Consider the following 20,328-nt stretch of genomic DNA (forward strand, 5'->3'; position numbering starts at 1 on the left):
AGAGCTTATTGGAATGCTTGATGCTGCCATTCCTCTAAAAAACAAAAAAAGCAGAGGAATATTTCAAAAAACTAGACAGACAATTCTGACCTTGGCATATTTGCTCGACAATAAGAATGGAATTTCAGGCATTTGTTGCATCAATGTTTTTCAATAGTTTTTTTTCTCATTCCTCCATCCTGTCAATTAAACTTCGTATGCATTGTGCTGTGATACAAACCATGGATTTATACCTTAGAACCAATTACACCATAGACTTGAAATCGTCTGTGAACAGAAACTATAATTATAGTATTTGTAAAAACTCCATTCGGGTACACAACACCTTTCAACAAGTGTGGCCTTTAAAGTGCTGTATCCACAGTAGGTGCTCACACAAAGTGTTGTTGCCTTTGGGACCAAACTTGTGATCTAAGTTAAGACTCAGCGGGATTTGTGATGAGAAAGGTTTGCTTGCCTGCAGGTGTGCATGAAACACAATCACCTGATGTGAGGCTTTACTTCTTCCTCTTCCATCCATCAATTGGGACGTAGCCTTTGCACCCTGAAATCAGTCTAGCCTGGTCCCATCACACCACAGTTTATCCACTTTTCAGGCAGGAAAAAAGGTAGCTGTTGCAGCATTTCATGGGTTCAGAGCTCCCAACCCCTGTGGCTTTAGAGCACATCACGGGTCACGTGACAGTTTTAATGTGAATGCACATAAGTGGGGTAACAATGATTCAATCACGATTGCCTTTCTTTAGGTTCTGTACAATTCCTTCTCGGGGGACTGTTGTGTTTAAACCAAACCATATCTCCATGTGTTGAACCTGAAATTCTCAATTGTGTTCCTCCCAAAATACTTTTGTGTGCTTTGAGTGCTTTGTAGTTGTTTGTTTGAACTTTGTTGGAAGATTTAAAATGCTAATAGACTGCACACAATTATTAGCCCACTGGATTTGATGTGCTTAAGTGATAAAAAAAAGTTGGTCCCAGTTAAGCCTTTGCGGTAACTGAACTTATTAGCTTGTGTTTGCAAGTACACACAAAATAGGTTTCAAAATGTAAATGCATTATTGTACAAAATGGGCCTTACTTAAAGCCCACGTTGTTTCATTTATAGGAAGTCACAACCTGTTGGCATCCAGGTAATTGCTATGACAAACACACACCCACACTGATTGTGTATTGTTATAAATCCAAGTTCACACAACTTATCCTTGCATTGGCCTCTCCTTTAACTGTCCGTTGACCCTGTGTCCAGTCTGTCCTTGCATAGCCGCACGGCTGTTTCCTCTCTAGTTTGCATGTGTTGACTTATCTCCATGTATGCATGTTCAAAGTGATGTCTGGAGATCTTCAATCCACACTAGTATCACGATGGACAAATAAGATAATGGAATTAATCAGACCCATGCAGACAGACATGGCTAATTATGTGGATTACTGCATTTACTGGATTACTTGCGACAAAAGGGAACAAATTGGAATCAAATTGGCAAGCATGTGCAAGAGTGGAGGAAAGTTGCTTTGTTAATACTGTAACAGCAGAGGAGAGAAGTTGAGAATAATGGTTTCATGTATTAAAACTAACCATTTCATACATGATTAAGAATGTACATACTAACTACTAAATGGTGATACAGCACTCTGCAAGTAAGTAGCAAAGAATTTTACTGTTTTAAATGAATACATTTAAATGGAAGCTCTGGAGTAGCCCAAACCACATGAGTTTTGATAAAAGCTAAGATTCCAGTTAGCCTTTAATTATTGATACTCTACTGAGCAAGCAATTCATAAATATATATTTATATATATTTTACAATAATTAACTGATTGAAAATCAGTAAGTCTGGCTTTAAAATAATAACGGTGATTTCAGTGTGAAACATTTCTTTTTTCCTAAAATTCTTTGCTGTGTACTCACGTTTCAAATGTATATAGACAATTCATATTCACAACAATCCATGTGGTTATTTTATTTATTCACTGACTGTGCTTAAAATCCCCTCTAAATTATGTATATCCTACTTGGCCTTTGCTTTGCATTTCTAAAAAAAGAGGAATTATTATAAACATAAACTAGACAAAAGTTGTGCGCTAATGATAATATCCCTCCTAAAATATACACAAAGGCTAAAAAACATAATAATCAGAAAATGACCTCGTTAAGATGACAGCTCTGTTGCTAGGATGGAAAGTGCAGATTCAATCATTTTAAAAGCAGTGAACTACTGCGAGTAGTTTATTCTTCTGTGTGTGCACTTTAGTAAGCTGTGGACCACGTAAGTAAACATGAATCCACAATAAATCCAGGAAACATACATTGTTGAAGCATCCAATACAGTCATCCCACTTACATAAGTGAGATAACGTCCACTGCATTTCTCCACAGTGACATTGTGATACCTGTGGAGAAAATGGCTTTCCTTTCCCACTAACCTCTCTGAGCAGACTATTAATACAAAAGGACACTTTGTACTTAACCAAATCAGATAAAGTGAGTCGAACAACGAGAGGGAACAAAATCTATAAGAGAGAGAGACACTGCATTAGTCCACATATGATTTATCCCCCCTCTTGGTGTGGGAGTCACATTCTGTGTTCATTTTTCTGTATTTTGATCCAAGAATCATCTTGCCTCCATATGCCTGTCACCACCATACTAATATTGTTGTTGCCATGTGATCCCCCATAACAGACTCTTATCAAAATTGCAGGACGGTGAAGAGGGAGCACAGGGGTGGGCAGGGCTCAATAGTACTTCTGGTTTTATTTACGTGCATTTTTAATGAGAGAGAGATTAAAAAGTTCCCCTGGACAGGATAGAGTGAAGGGGGCAGATAATAAAGTCCGTCCCCCACTGAGGGACACACTCAAGTGCACACACTTTTTTTTTATATGCATGCACACTTAACAGAAGGTGTGGCTTTTTTTTATTTTTATTTTTTTATTACTGGCAAGGTAAACCAGTGAGGCTCCAACCCAAGGACAAAAACAACTGTGACCACAATCCTCCTTGCGGAGCTTCGTAAAAACAATTACACGAGAGCGAAGGGTGGCGGCAGTCGGGTTTAAGGACAGCACACACACCCACACTCAGATACACGGCACAGATAAGGACGCAGGGCATGTATAAACCAAAGCAGACTCAAACAACACAAAAATGCATATCAGAGTGAGTGTTTCTCTTCTTTGACAAGAGTAGAGTGAGAAACGGGAGATTACTCTCATGTTTGTACTCCCAATATGTAGCTGGAGGCACCAGCCGATTAGCTTAGCGAAGACTCGAGGCAGACTGGCACCATCACCACCAGGACTGTAAAGACCACTAGATTAAATATTCAATTTTGTTTGAGTAATCCATACAGAATTCTATATTGCTAATTCACATGTGGTATGGACCAGTAACTGCACTGATTTTCTCTTAACCCATGTATGGTATTAATTTTGTGTTACTCAGCCGATGTTGTGGGTCTGTTGGACCAATCAATTCAACACAACCAAACAATCTTATATTAAAATACCCAACAAATGTTTGCTTCATCCCATTAAACAGCAAATTAATAAAGTTAATATTTTGGAGCTCAGGGCTCTTTTTCCTCATGGTTCCTGACAGTCAGTTTCGTCTTTAGGAACGTGTGTTCCAGCTTGCACGATGTAAAAGAAATGTCACATGATGTGTCCACCGAGTCCCTGAGCCATGTCCAGGACAACTCTCATTGCTGGATTTATTTCATCCTCCATCAGCTTTCCCGGCGTATACTTGTAAGACTGAAGGTATACAATATCTACAATTACCACACTTTCATTTGCTCCGTGAGCCATCAACATGTATGTAATATAAAAGGGGGGTTACAGTGTGCAGTGAATGAAAATGTGGTCTGATATATATATATATATATATATATATATATATTTCGCAGATAATGAGCCAAGGCCAATAAGTCTGTTTGAAAAACAATGAATTATATAATTTTTGTTTTGATAATAAATAAAAACGTGTCCCACAGACCCCGGACACCATACACCGGTTAAACTAAACCGTTGGTTTTCCACACCTCTATTTCAGTGCGGGGTACGAAAATTGTTTTGTTTTTCCATAGAGATTGGATTTTCATATTTATTTCCAACCTTGCGAGACAATAGATAACAAGTGCTAGGTAATTGAGCTAGAGCATGGTTTAATAATCTGTCTCAGTAGATTGAGCGACCAAGTCCACACACTTATTCGCCTGGCGCGGCTGTCCGTCTCAAAAAAAAAAAGCCTGAGCGTAACTAACAGGGAGTCCAATAGTCCAATATTCAGTAGCCCCCCCCCCCCCGTGGCTTCACCTCTCATTTCGAGTGCGAGCACCTACTCAACAGACCAAGGACGCAGATCATTCCGCTGAGTCTAAAATGAAGGTAGAAGGGTAGAAGGAGCCTGATGGCTTTAGGTGACCAGCTTTCCTGGCAGTCCAGGAAAGCGTGGCCAGCGTGCATCATAATCAGGGACCACCCATAAAATCCTCAATAATATAAATTACTGAAAGTCTGAAAATAATCTTGTGTGCACCTTGTTAAAAATGGGATTGATATTTAGAACATTAAGCAGAAACAATGCATGTAACTGATGGGTTTCATTTCATACATAGTCCTTTTTCAGAGGCCTTCAGATCAAGACAAAGCCCACAGAACCATCTGCTCCTCTGCTTATTTCCCCCCTTCTCTCCATTTGCCTTCCGACTTCCACGCCGAGTCCTCGCATTCAGCTGGTGCATCCATCCGGTCGAGTGAACCCAGCTGCACAGCAATTACAGGTGGGGTTTGGGAACAGTACACAACAACAAGGCGCATACATTATTAAATGAAGCCATGTTTAGATGAAAACCGCTCTACCAGCCAATAAAGGTAAATTACCAGCGACAAAATGCGGCAGCAAGAAAGAGATAGGGCGCTACCCTGAAATTTCATTGCATTAATGAGCAACATCATTTCTGGAAATGGTAGAGGAAACACAGAGAGTCGCACCTATCAGCACAAGACAGAGCGAAGGGAAGAGCGAGAGATGGAGCACAACATTGACTACCTAATTATGCATTTTATCATTTCAGTCACAATAGAGTGCCTCCCTTTTTTAGTGGCCCAGTGTACTGGTGCAGCTGTTCCTCTGCTGCTTTAATGAGGAGGATAAAGAATAATCACAATCGTGTTTTATTTACATCTACAGTCCACCAAATTGCATCCTAGTGGGGCATCACGCAGGGCACATCCAAGTGTGCTGAAAATTAGCCGACGCGATCTTAAAGCTGTTCATTCGGAACGTCATTGGGCACAATAACCACATTAACCTTTGGGCATAGTTTAATTTGATTGGTGTGAGCAGTTATTTGCAAATTGTAGAATTTGAAACAACAGCCCTACGCACGCATTTGTAGATATTGTATTATATTATTGGAGTATAGGCAGTTGTTGCAAATGTGGAAATGGCAGCTTTTTCTGCAGGACATTCAGCTGTGGAATCATGTGGTGCTGAATGGAATTTTTGCCAAAAGTAGTCTAAAATAAACTGTCCTCCCTAGCTTCAATAGCTTGATAGGCTATGAGGTTCTTTTATTCCGGTGTTTTTTTTGCTAGTGATCTGACACAGTAAAATTAAAGACCAGTGCCGATCCCCCTCCCCTGTTCCAATTTCCCATCGACTTTCCCCTCACAGTCTAGATCCTGGACTCCCGGCTGAGCTGTGGTATCGTGTTATTGGTCTGTCACATTGTGTCCTCTGCATCCATACGTACGTTCTCCCATACAGTATACGCATGGAAGAACAAAAGGGCCCGGACCATCTGATTCCTTTTGGCTCTTAAACAAAAAAAAAGTATCTGTAATCAAAAGATTAAAGGAGATAAGTGGTGGCAGGAGAGTGAAGGAGACTGTACGCTGCAGGGCTTCGACACTCATCATATGGAATGAGCACCTCATGAGAGATGAGGGTTAAGGAGGGAGAGCACTTTCTCTCTCGGTGCCAGATGGGCTCATGTGGGTTGGATCAGAGCTGTGAAAGAGTGAGTGAATGAGTGAACATTCACAGCCCTCGTTGGCAGCCCCTCTGACCACAGCAGAGGACTCAGGTGATGATTGGCTCAACTCGCCTGAGCTTCCATCGAGAACTTTCAATAAAAAGACGCTTTACAATCCAGCGTTCTACCGTTCTGTTGTCACACAACGACAATTATACAAAGACTGTCTTTATTACAGTACATATTACATGTTTTTTCTTTTTTACAGTTGAATTTAAGGAAATCATTAGAAGGCACATAGTATCCTCTATTTATTTCCAGTTTGTACATTAATCTAGTCTAAAATATATAAAATTGTTATATGAAGTGTCCTGTATAAGAGAAGTTACTGGAAACAACAGCAGCATTTTAGTCATTAAATATTCTCGTTGAAGATTTTCGTTGAACTTTTATTTTTTTTCTCCATAATATATTATAACAGTAAATATAACAGTAATTTAAATAAATACTGAAAAAAAAAATTTCACACATTACATTAATTATGTAAGAAAAGGAGATATTATTGAGAAATTGTTCAAGCTTCATGCAATCACAATGTTTAAGCAATAATCAGATGACAGACTCACTTGACGCCCTCCCTCTTGCTCTAAATTGCATCCTTGGCCCTGAGGGGGTCTGCAGAAGCACTAAGTATTAATTAATTGTTCGTAGCCCGCAGCTCCGCGAGCCGACATAGCCACTTGGACATGCCTTCACGGCGGAGGAACTTTTCAGTTCCAATTAGACCAGCGAGGTGCAGCAACTCAGCGCATGGGCCATCGACCACCGCAGCGCCTGCAAGCGGACCTGTGGGAAACGTGGGGGACAGCCGCCAGGCGGCTCGGGGAAGGCCGGCGGCGCTGCGCAGAGCCGAAAAGGTTGCGTCTGCCTCCCTGCTAACCTTAAACTACTGAAGATGTGGCCATGACGAAGATGTAAAGAGAGAACAAGAAATGCTATAAAAGGGACTATAAAAGCAAAATAGAGAGAGAAGGTGCCTTGTTAATGTATTCATACATATATAGTATTTTTTTTGGTTTCCTCTTCAAGTTTTACTGCAACTCCATGTGGTGTGTGTGTGTGTGTGTGTGTGTGTGTGTGTGTGTGTGTGTGTGTGTGCAGGTGTGTTCCGCGAGGATGTAGAAGACAAGGCGGGAATGAGTGACAGTAGAGCAGAGACGTATTAGCTGTGGAGGATTTATGCGGCTGAGATGTTGGGGTGACTGATGGGCTCACCAAGTGATTGGTGTGCTGGCCTTGCACAGAACGCCGCTCTGTTATACTTCAACACAAGGGCCCGAAGGCTCATTTAAAAGCCAGACGCAGCATATGAAGTCAATCTACCGAGCCAACATCGCTCTTCATGAACACTTAGTGCAGAGTTGATCTTCAGCTCAACTATTTGGCATTAAATCAGCGCTGAATTCAACGGGAATTATTTATGAATGATTTACCCCCCCCCCACACACTTTCTCCAGAGCAAATTTTCCATAGACTCACAAGTGCTTCTACCAGCTTTCTGTTTTAACTGCTTCTTTCATTATATTAACATATTCTTCTTCATATCAAGCCCTTTTCAAGATATCTTCACTGGTCTGTAATTAGAAGCAAATTAATTATAATAAAACACAAGAGAGCAAGATGCACAACAACGGGGCATCAATAAACCCCGACGTTATCGTCAACTCAAAACCTTGGAACACCTGGGTCCACTTCATCACCGTGTGCCCGTAGATTTATGATCGCAGAGTGCAATGGGTTCCAGGCAAAAGGGATGCGTGGATAATGCCGGTTCATTAAGAACGAGCATAATGGCTCTTCTGAATGCACCATGGCATCTGTGTGAGCTGTACAGTATAAGCAGGGATATTCAATATTTGCAGTCAATATATGCAAATGGGAACAACTCCTGCAGACACAGATCCAGCATGCTACTCATGAATCTTTAACTAAATCAACGATCTGGTATTGCAAAAGATATTGCGTGCATCAAAGTAAGATATGATGACGTAGGGTAGGTCAATTATCAGCAATTTAAAGTCTGTGCAGCAAAGTGGATACACTTTCAAGGATTACATTACCGACATGTTTATAAGTACAAGTATATAAATGAGACTTTTAAAACAAATTTAAACCTCAATGTCTTTGATTTGGGATTTGAGTGAAAGTCTGTAGTATTATCCACTCAGTGTATACTTATGTCTTTGTCTAATGATAAAACAGCTATTAAAGAAAAAGAAAGAACCCTGACATGAATTTGTATTACTGAGGAATCCATCAGGGAGGAGATCTATAAAGCAACATAATGCAAGGTTAATGGATGGAAAACTTCCTGCAACGCTGCCACAGAAAGAAAGCCGGAGACACTTTGCATTATTTTCATGTTAATGCAAACCACTCGTCAGCTTTTTCACCCTACGGGGAAAACAGAGGCTTTCTTTGTATTATATTTCTGCTTGTCGAACTGCAGAGCACAAGCCGGCTGAGTATTTCTATGAGTGTAAACCCACAAATAAACTGTTTGATATCAGTCAGAAGAGCAGCGCATTCATATTTCTAAAAATGTCAAATGAAATTACTGAAATGACAAAACCCACATACACATAGGCACTTTATGGGACTTTTGCTTTGTGAAGGCGATGACTTGACAGTTCAGGGAGTGTAAGAAGAGCAGAGATCTAAAAAACGGAATATTTGAATTGTTCTTGATGCATTAAAACGAATAGCAGAAACAGCAGTGTTAGGAAATGTGTCCTAGAACGTAAAAGAATAAAAATCACAGAAATTACTAAACTCTAACTGAATTTTTTGTTTTGATATAAAAATCATTGGATACCTCTTAATGATGTAAATAAAACACCCACCACATTAAGTGGGGAAGAACTTACATGTTAGCTGACTATGAAAAAAAGTTGAACTAATCACTATGTGATTTTGACGGATACATCAATTAATTATCTTGAATTTCCCAAAAAACACCGGTATATTTAAAAAAAAAGCAGCCTGTGATTAAGGTTATCAAACTGCAACTGAAGTTTTTTTATTACTGCATATTATTATTATTACTGATCTTTCTTTGGTGGAAACATATGTGGACAGCGCAAGTGGGAATGAGGATAAAAATAAATGCAAACTACACCTAGGTTGTGTATCCTCAGTGTGACCTCTATTGTTAAAAGCACCATGTGATTTGTGTCGCGATCTAGTTTACAGGCTGCAGCCTCCAAACCAGCACACCCAGGGAGAAGCAACGCCACCTCTGGCTGCTGCCCCCATCTACCTGCCCCTCCGCCCACTCCCCTCCCTTTGACAAGTCTGAGGACACGGCCATTCGTCTTCAGGATGCACTAAATATTTGTGTGCCAGAAAGGAGAGGGCCAATAATATGAGAAAAGCGACACTCAAGATATCCCCACCAGACAATGTTTCCAGGTCCTGGTCCCTCTGGACAGCGCCGTGGCAGCGGCTGGCTCGCCAACCGGCTGCCGGAGCCGACATGACGTGTTTCGCCCTCTGCTCCTCCCTGCGTCAAATCAAACCAGTGGGCTGATGCAGTGTGATTGGAGCTATGGTGCTGTCTAATAGCCCCGAGACTAAGCCTGACGCATTGTCTATATCACTGTCTGATTCAGTGGAACAATTCGTATACGCAAGCCTGGCAGGGATGTGCATCCAATATCTAGATGAGGGGCAGTTCGGTGGTTTAGAATGCAGCTTTGCAGAGATGACAACGCAAGCTGCTTGTCAGGAATCAGGAAACATTAATTACCGAAATATGTCAGACATACAAGGAATTTGACTTGGCGGTGGGCGCATAAGGTCAGACAGTTAGACAATGGACGACAAGACAACATGACAAGAAAAAAGAGAGCGCCAGAAAAGAGTCAGCACAGGTGGAAGTTACTCAGAGATATTTACATGAGTAAACGTAACAAAACCAGATAGTGAAAACACGCTTCCAAAGCTCCCAAAATGATCGTCTGCATCAAACGTAACAAAAAAAGCTTGTTTGTTATTGTTGGCTTTTTATTACTGTGAACGTTTATTGCTGTAAATTGTTGAAACGAAGCAAATTCCTGCGTAGGGCGGGTTCATCTGAAATATATAAAAAATAAATTGCATGCCTTTGACCTCTTAGAAATGTAATATCTTGTATCTGTGAGATGTCTTTGCATCTTTAAGCTCATTGCTTTTGCTTTCAAACCCGCAATTATACTGTTTTAGCTCCGCTCAGATAGCATAGTTTTAAAAGCAATTGAAAGCAGTTCCCTAAAAACCCACTTTGCACTACCTACTAACCTTAAGGATCCACGGCTAAACGTATTGGAACACTTAGAGACAGATATTTCCTTCAGGAGTTGGTGGAGACCAAGATGAAGCAAAAAGAGGGGGAATATTGGATTAAATGATGTATATAAGCAACTGTTTGCTGGTTCAGTGATCATACAATGTTATACATGTTATCAAAGAATTCAAGAAGTATGAAGAGACCAAATCTGTTTAGACTGAAACTTGGACAACTTTGTATTGTTACACTGTGAGTGGCATGTGCCAGATTCCCACTATGCTACCGCCACCCAGAAGTCACGCTCATTTAGCAGCTCAGGTGTGAGCATAAGTGGGGAGCACAGGAGGTGTGTGACATTTTAAGTTTCCCTTTGACTCCAGTTCCCTATTATACTCCCACCAATATGTGTTAGTGTTTAATTATTTCTTATTTTGACACAAGAATGTGCATGCACTGACTAAAAAATGTATCCGTAGGCTAGAGCCCTCTTAAAACTGGTCACCTTGGAGGCTTTCATCAACGTCAGCATCATTTTTGTTTTTGTTTATGCACAAATAACTTCACCTCAGGCGGGACCTCACTGTCGCCGCCGCAAACACTGACCTTATGCAGCACTGGGCTAAAATATAGCCCTCATTTAGAGCCATTGAAGACATACAGTTCAAACAAAGAGGAAGAATCATATTTGTTTATTCAGACTCTTTGGTTAAGTTAAGAGCTTTTGTTAGGGAAAGAGAAAGCAAAAAAAAGAAAAAAAGTATTAAAAAAAAATAATCTCATGTTTTTGGGGAAGGTTTTGCAGTCTTTTCTTCCAGCCCCATTTCCTCGTGGACAAATGCATCAAAAAGCACAGCTACAGAAGGCTTATTTTAACCGTATATGGAAATATCCTTGTACCTTGTCCCATTGTACCTCCCCAAAGCAGTAAACACACAAATGGCAACTGGAAGAAAGGGAATGCACAACAAAAAAAGGTTACTCTCTAGGATCAACAGCACTAACGCTCTATTTGTTTTTTTCATCACAACATACTGTCCTGGAAGGCAGGTGTGTCAGCTGATGGAGCTCTGGATTATCCTGCATGCATGAGACGCGCAGCCTGAAGCATGAAGGACACTGATCGTGTCGGCCAAGATAAAGGCATATTAAAGCAAAGAGCCAGACCTCAAGGACTCAAGTAGATTAAAACTGATTGAAATCCCATTTGTGGCCTTTGGGGTCTTTTATGTCAGCTTTCTCTCTGGCTTTTGCTCTCTGATGATGTCCCCAAAGAGTCGGAATAAACAAATATGATTGCATTTCTGGAGACAAGCATCTCAGATTTGCATGGCAATAATATCCAGCTGTGGGATATTGTAACATGAACAGCAATAAAAGTGTGGCTGTCTGTCGTTTGTAGTGGGAACAAAGTGACTATAGGGGAGGAAATAGTAAATGACTATCGGACATTAAAATGTGCATTCACAGTGGTGCCTCTGTGTAAATATATATGCACGCATCTGCAGTTGGGACAAAAGACACAAATTCCATGGCAGTTTGTGACATGTGGATGTGTTCATTTTAAAATGCATTTTTGTTTTTACAGTAACATTGTCAATTCTCCTTTAAAGTGGTTCATAATCACTGTGTAACTGCAATGCAACACTACACATACACCCATTGGCAATTAGTAGTACTAATTCATTCAGATCTATGAGTGATCTACTTTACAGTGTCCAATCGACTTGCATGTCTTTCAGGTGTAGGAGTAATTACCAAGACTCAGGGTAAACCCAGCAGACCTCAAACAGGTTGAAATTCAATCCCAGTGCTCCTGGCTGAAGGCAGCAGTGCAAAAGAAAAACACAGAGCCACTGATGCAGGGTTTTTCTAAATATGACTTAATGCCTATTTGTTGTTTTGTCCAAAAAACCTCCTTATAAGATTTGAAGTTCCTTATTTTTAATATTTAAAAACATGACATTGTATAAAAGGTTGTGTTTTTAGGGAAGTCATTTAAAAAAGAAAATGTTTAAATTATAAAAGCAGTTTGTTGTTTCCTCTTGGCCTCTAAGGTAATCTGGTAGTCTGATAAGTTTCCCCAAAGCCCAAATTAACATTATCATTTTATAATTATGTATTTCTGAATATTCATCTTTTTTATTTCTATGAAATGTTTTTATTTGTATTTCAATGTTTTATACACCTTTCCTTTTGTGTTTTAATGGATTTTTTTCAGCACGGGCAATAGCTTTGTATAATAGGTACAAAAATAAACTCTCCTTGCCTTGCCCCAAGTTCATGACTATACTACGGTATGGTGTTCTCTATAGTATATCCATATAATGACAAAAAAAATAATAATAAGTATGTTTTTACCTCAGATACTAGAATGCACTGCAAATGTCAAAAACCTCCATCCACCTGTGTAGGGCTCTAAAAAGTCAGCTAAGCCTATAGCTTTCTTCACAGGGTAGTATTGCACATAACAAAAACCTCTCTGATATGACCAGGATACTGTGGATTTATGCATCAACCATTAAACCTACTCACTGGCCGCTGAGTCATGCGTAAGGACAGCAAAGTGACTCCATGATGAAGGTGGACATGCAGCCATGTCCACAAGTCAAGATTGTTCTTCATAGGGCTAAGCCTGAGTGCACAGACCGGGGAAGCAGTGTTTCCAAAGGAAAACATTGAATCCCTCTCAAATGTCATGTTCATCGTCATTTTTTTATGACAGAACAGAATTTAAGTATCACTGTACCTACTTGAAACTTAAAAAAACCTTTCCACCTTTCAAATGTCACGCAGCTGAAAACAGCAGACAAAACGTTACCATGTATCCATGTAAAATAATCACTTGTGATGAATTAACTTAATGGCTTCCACTTGTATAGATTAGAAGTGTAATCAAATTCAATTAGGGGAATGATGACATGGCATCTTTGCGTACATTTCTATTGCAAATTAAATTGTTTGGCATCATTATCTGCAAATATGTTACAAAATGAATTATTTGGTGGATAAAATGTGATAAAATAGTGACAAATGTTAAAAAAATGCATGAGAGATAGATTGAGTGTCAAAACATCAACAACACGTTTTCTGTTAATCAACTAAATGATTAATTAAGTCATTATTTAAGCTCCAACAATCATAATGCGAAACAACTCTTTATCAAAACAAATAGTGTCACTATTCCATGAAGTATGAGTCCATCTGCTGTTGCGGAATTCAGTCACTTTTAAAAATGATTCCACCGTAAATTGATTTGTGGCAGGCTTTACAAACACCACAATGACAGCCCTGTGATCCACTTCGCTTTGGTTTATCCACCTTAAACCCCCCCCCCCGATGATGCGATACAACAATTTAGTTACCCTTTTTTTCACATTCACTGTTGTCTCCATGCGCTTCAACCGCAACACAAGCCAATTTAAATGTCACACTTGCCTCAAACATACTACTTGACGACTCAAACACACTCGTGTTTGAGTCGTTTTAACTGAAGTGGCCCCTTACACAAGGAGGCTAATCCGAGATCCCCCTGCCCCTCGTCCTCTTACCGTCCACACAGGCAGGTCTGGCTCTTGTAGTTCCAGCAATCTGCCCCTTCTTACAGGCGCAGCGGGCCGTCTGCCTGGCGATGGTCCGCCGTGGTTGGCTGCTGTCCCTGTCCAGCGTCACAATCTCACAAGTCCCCGCTGCCAGCTGGCCTGGAAATGACATTGCACCACAGGATGCGAGGTCAGAGAAATGAAATCATAAACAGGGTAAAAATGAACTGGACTCTAGTCTTTTGTTGAATTTGTATTCTGCTCCATGTTCGGTGGTGCAGTTCTATTATTATAAGTAGTCCTTCGGAGCTCAATCAGCACGGCACATGTTAACAAATGCAGAGGCTTGTGAAAATGTTCAGGTAAGCTGCTTTAACTATTGTTATATACTGTATCTCATTCACTCTTGTTTTTTTACACATAACATTACATTGACACAAGGTTAAAGCAAGACTATGCAGCACTTTCTTAAGGGAGGTCATTTAAGCCTAAAGTTGCATTGATACACGTCATCATGATGTCCTCGGATGTAATTACGAAGTTGTGTCTAACTGTTACATAATCTAAAAGATATTTGTCAAGAAACTCAAATGAATACAGATGTTGGAAAAATATGTTTTCACAATAATACAGCTAATAATGATGACCTTACTACCTCTAAGTAGCTTATAATTACTAACACCAACACATTTCTTCATCAAAGCAAACATCTAAATGCAATAATGACCAGTATTTGATTCCTTAGTATTAAGAATAACCTTAATATAACTTTTGATGGTAAAATAACCTACAACGTATTACATTTTTGGTACAGTCTTGGCGCAGTGGTTATACCTTTTAATGTGAAGCCCCTATATTCTTTCCACCAATTAATCATTCTATTAGTCTATCAGTTTATTAGTCACACTAATACGAGAGATCAATAATTGAATCAATATTGATCAAATTCATCACACCATCATTATCTAGCATCATCACTACATGAGTTTGTTTAAAGGCAAAGACAGATTACATAATATAATAAAAGACAAACCTTTGTTTACTTTAACCATACTTATTACATTAAGTTCAGAAGAGACAAAGGGTGTTTAAAGGTTTAATAGACCAACAATCCCCAACCATGGACAGTTCCAGTGGAAGCGCAGACACTGCAGTAGCATTGAGCCGCTCACAGATGTGACTATACATGTGGGAATGGAGTTCAAAAGACAATGAGGAAATTACTTTTGCATTTCAGCTACCTAAAGACTACGAACCAGCTTTTGCTCATCAAGGGGCCACAGCATCAGCACACCTCTTAAAGGTAAATAACCCATTAGGCAGGAAGGAAGCATATGAATACTGATGAACTTTGTAATTGCTGAATAGTAACCCCCCCCCCCCAATCCTACACACACATGCTCTATGTATTCAATCAAGTGACCTTCGGCCTTGTAGCCGGGCCCTTGCTGCTCGCAAATTAACCTTTGTCTGTGTGTGGACGCTCTCGGGTGCCATCCTGGAGAGGCTTATCAGGATTTAATTGTGATTGGCAGGAAGGTGGAAGCTGTGATTAAATCTGGACTTGAGTCCCAAACACATGGGTGGCTGGCTTAATGAACTGAACAGTGAGGGGTCACACCCAGGGTAATAGGTATCTATCAGGATTCATCCACACACTGTGGCGGCCATTTCCACTGGTGAAGAAAATGTCTGTGTGCATGTAAGGAGCCATTTAAAATGTCGGCATACTTTAAATTAAGCTCTTTTATGTCAAACTTGCCAACACAACATACTTTCCTTTTTGATAACGTTTTGCATCTATATGGGAATATATTGGGGAAGAAAAACGGTGAAATGAACAACAATTCACTGATAAACCACCGAGCAACACGTAACATAGCACCAAAGCCAGTAGCCACGCATTAGCAGCATATGTGTGTATGTCCAAAAAACATCTGTACTAAGAGGTAGACCGAGGTGGGGGGGGGGGCTGAAAGATGTCTCAAGTGATGTCTTTGCTCAGAAATGCTACAAAATCCAATTTGCCATCAAATCATCAGATCAAATCAAAAAAGACCAAATACTCCACCGTCACCACCCTTTTCCTCTGCTCTCTTCCTCTTCCCCCCCCCCCCCCATTCGTCCTTTACATATCTTGCTCTTCTCCCCTTCATTCCCTCCCTGTTGCAACTCTTCTGTCTTCTCTGGCTGATGGAGGATAATGTCTTGTCGTGTACGCGCCGGAGTGCTCATGGGAAACCGTGCGGGAATGTATTTTGTGCACCCCACCCCACCCGCCATCCCTGCAGATCCTCACTTTGCCACTTTCTTCCTGCTTCCTCTCCTTGTGAGTTCCTTCTCCTTTGGAACTCTTCCATTTCAAAGAGCTGAAAATACTCTTTTGGATGTCTTATGCAATCCCGCGGATCGCTGTGGCGCTGAGGTACCACAGTCAACAAGCTCTAATGCTGGCTGATTTGACGTAGCGATTCTCTGATGAAATGTTGACAATTAATGAGCTCCATCGAGTCTAGAAAGAACAACAACAAACAGTGGCCTTGCTCATACTGTCACAGACGTAGCTACAGATAAACTGAATTCATTTCAATGTCAATTTGTTGTCTTGCAATGTATGTTGCAGCTGCACCGACTAATGAAAATATTCTAATTTTAAACCCAGTTTTAAAATAAAATAACTGTGCTCTGCCTCATAAACAAAACTTCAAAAGCACTTCTAGTGATTTGCAGACAAATGTCCATAGGAGAGGAAGTTTCATTTAGTTATTCCAGTAGGTGACATCCACAATGAGAGTTTTATTAGTGCTAGCTCTGCATCTTTCAAATCAAATTGCCATTGGAGCATAGGCGGTTGTGAAGTCTGACAGAAGCAGGATGGAGGACCTGCGGTACCTTTTCTTCACATACTGCAAGCTGAGTGTCCCGCATGGGGTGGAAGGTGTTGTCCATCTGGGACCATAGCTTCACCACCGTCTCCCAATACTTTCCAGAGGACACCTTTAGCACACTGCTGGCACTCTTGATAAGTCTAAGTCTTTTCCTGCTTCAGAAGACCATTCCATAAAAAACGGCTGATGCCACCACAGAAACCTGGGTGTGCTCAGCACATACACTGTGTCCATCCACTCAGGATGATGAATGCATGTACTCAATTTCAATATGTTTTTGAGATATTTAGGTAGGGTTCAAAGTGGTTGATTGTCCAACGTACCAATCGGCCCGATAGACTTTGCGAAATATGCATCAGATAAATTAAATAAATTAATAAAAGATAAGAAAGAAATAAGGTAAAAGAGAATTCCTAAAAATAATTTAACAAAGGAAGTTTCAGCTACAAGCATTCTACTTATTTGCCATCTAACTCAAATATTACGCGAGAGAACTCGAGGAGATCATCTGAGTCTCAGTCACTCCGAAAGCATGGGTAGATTCCTTATTTTCCAAAGGAAATATCTTCAAGCATCCCCGTGGCTCAGTGTCTAGAATGCCGTGCCAGGGATACCACATGCTGTACATTGCCACCAATAAACAAACCGAAAGATTGAACTGAACCAAACTCGCGCTAAAAAAGACGAGTATTCCTCCTTGTGTTGGCCTAGAGGGATCTGTAGAAAGGGTTAGAAAATATTACAGGATACACAGCTCCAACAAGGCAGTTTCCAGAAAGGATTACAGCAGACACATAAAATAGCTTCTGTATTTTTTTTCGCAGAATAAAAATGGCAAAAACGAGTGATAGAAATCATGCAGATGTGAACCAATCTGGTCATAGTTATCCTTTGAAGATATTGCACTGTAAAGAAAGAAAACTGAAATCCTTTTTCCTGGAATAGCCTTGCGTACAGTGGCAAACATCTGAAACTGGCAGGTGTTCTCAGAAACAAACCAAAACCATGTACCAGGAGCGCCACGATTTATCATCAGCCTCATCAGCTTCTGTTGTCGAGCAGCTGACAGCTTGGCCAGCCAAATGGCTGATTAAAATGTATGTGTGGCCACTCTAGAGTGAAATGAAAGCTCTGACTGTAACAGAAGATGGATTCATGTGGCAGAGCGTGTGGCTTAATATAACGTAATGTTATCGACATGCTCCTTTGCTTTATTATTTTCCCGCCGGCTCCTCAGCATATTACAATTAGTCTGCTACGCAATCATTTGACAAATGTCCAGCTCAGCTACAACACAGATGAACATGACATTTCTTCTTTCCTTTTGTATCTTTTACCCTCATGGCTGACGGCACGTTTTCTCTTTTAGGAGCATCTTTTTTTTTACTGCTGAAGACAACCCAACGCAATACAACCAAAGGCTGCTTCTGAAGAGTCTCAATCCAGTGAATGAATGGTTGGATATTGATAACATGGGTGGGTTAGTCTTGCTAGAGGGTAATGAGTGGTTGTTCTGCATTGTTCTGGAGTCTAACTGGGATGGCATTCTGTGCTGCTCCCTTTAATTGGACCAGACTCAAGGATGTTGATCATCCTCGAGTCTGGCTGAATTTTACTGTTGTTGAACTGCAGTGCGACTTTTAGTCTTGTTTTAAAGTAATGCTTGTAGCAGCAAACATACGTATGAAATGGAAACATTGAGGGGTGGATAGCGCTCATTCTCACTTCCACACACTGTATTGATGTCACATGTACAGTATTTAAGCTAACCATTAAGGAAATGTTGGCATGTTTTCTTATCTCAAGCCATCACGAAAAGCACTGAATGTTGACATAAATCTTACTGTAAATTGCTGTAAAAAAAAAAACTCAGCATTGTTTTTCATTTTGTCCTTTCACAAACCTATTACATTAGCTAATGCATCCTTAGAGCACTGTAATCAAACACATATTTTAAATGAGGAAAATTGTATATTGATTTGTGTATTATTCCAAAAATGACATTGTGTTTCTGAGGAGCTGAATGACTTGTTTTTGAGTTGGGCTTTGGGACAATATGAACTACAAGGATACCAAGGCAAATATATACTCTTCTTTTTAAAACATAAAAATGATGTAGCAGCTATTTTTTCACATATTCTCCACTCCAACCCGGGAATACTACGTGGCACCTAAACTTAGTTGGACACCAGCATTGCATCCGATGTACTAGGGGGGACAGTGTGCATGTCTGCACTAAAATTCTCTATCACATCAGCACGCTACAGCTGTTTGGAAGGAGAGACGAGAGTCCTGCGCCAAGATTTTGAGTCCAAAATCACTTTGGCGTAAGTAGAACCCTAATGTCAACGCTCCACCCTGAGGACTGGCAGGTTTTAAAGTGAACTCTTTCAACAACCCTAATCGGAGGCTGAAAGAGCCAGCTAAACAGCATGTGGTGTAACGGAAAGGAGTGCGAAGGAGACTAAATTGTAGCTTAAGGTAAAAGAGTGGTCGGATGATGTGGTGCCTGCATGAAATCTGAAAAAACAACCAGCGGGAGTTGATTGAGGTCCAAAAACAACGCAGGAGGCCACTTACATGGGCTACAATTATTTAGAGTCTGGATCTTGACTGTAATTGCAAACCGTTTGAAGTTGACCACGATTCAGGTGTGAACAATTACTGTATGTTCCAGTTGAGAACAATTTGTTAGGATGAATAGTACTGATTTGAGGAAATCCTGAACAGGCAGCATTTGATGAATAATAATCAGTGAGAACAGTGACTTAATTGTTGGTGTTCCCTGACACATCCATTTCAAGTTTGAAGAAGCAGATCAACATTTCTTAATGACATAGTTACATGACACGAGATTGTCAATGTTTCCTGTGTGCTCCTCTGTCTGTGTTGTATTTGAGAGCCGTAACCTCTCTGTGTATAATTTATTTCCCTGTCGTGCAGCGTCACCACTAGTAACACGGAGTAAACCGGAGTACGGCGGTTTAGGTTCTGCGGATTTTGCTTATTGTGTCGGACCTCGGGCCTCCACACAATAACGCCGGTGAGTCCCTCCAGGCCCGCGGGAGATCGGTGGAGTTTGCCTCCCGACTCCAGCAGGTCTGATATGGCCTTGTTTGTTTGCTCTTTTGTTTTGGCCCACTTTATAGAGTAATTAAGGATTTTACCTGCTGTGTGAGCGTGCATTTGTGGCCACAAATTTGGTTTCTTTAATTCAGCAATTTTCAGTATTTAAACTAAGCATCAGCATGGTTCCGGGTTGATTGTGAATTAACTGGCAGTTGTAACAGTGATATTGATTGTCTCATATTGCGGTTTAAACAAGAGCAATACCCACACTGGCAAACATTATGATTAAATGAAACAAAGCTAGAATACAGTGCTTCACACGGCCTTGTCAGTAGACATTTGTTTTACCCCCAACAACGGAAAAGTCATCATAAAGCCAGCCTTGCAATTATGAACACCCTGCCTATGCTGCCATGAATCAGAAAAATACTCATCGGGAGGACTGTCTCATCATTAAGAGGGAGTCAGAGAACTGGGGCCGATCTATTTTGGGTGAGGCAGCTTCTCTGAGCTATGCTTTGTGG

At 40.5% G+C, this 20,328-nt stretch overlaps 1 protein-coding gene across 3 annotated transcripts in view; it reads right to left on the reverse strand.

Moving 5' to 3' along the window:
- Positions 1-20,328, reverse strand: part of tafa5a (TAFA chemokine like family member 5a) — a 103,081-nt gene that overhangs the window by 27,525 nt on the left and 55,228 nt on the right. For all 3 annotated transcript variants that reach the window (XR_005119668.2, XR_005119669.2, XM_037460752.2), the window contains exon 2: positions 13,857-14,006. Coding sequence is in view for 1 of the 3 variants with exons in the window: in XM_037460752.2 (XP_037316649.2) it covers positions 13,857-14,006 (150 nt within the window). In the remaining 2 variants the exon portion in view is untranslated. The remainder of the gene's footprint in view (positions 1-13,856; positions 14,007-20,328) is intronic.

This window comes from Pungitius pungitius, chromosome 2 (assembly GCF_949316345.1).
Source record: "Pungitius pungitius chromosome 2, fPunPun2.1, whole genome shotgun sequence".
Lineage (NCBI taxonomy): Eukaryota > Metazoa > Chordata > Actinopteri > Perciformes > Gasterosteidae > Pungitius > Pungitius pungitius.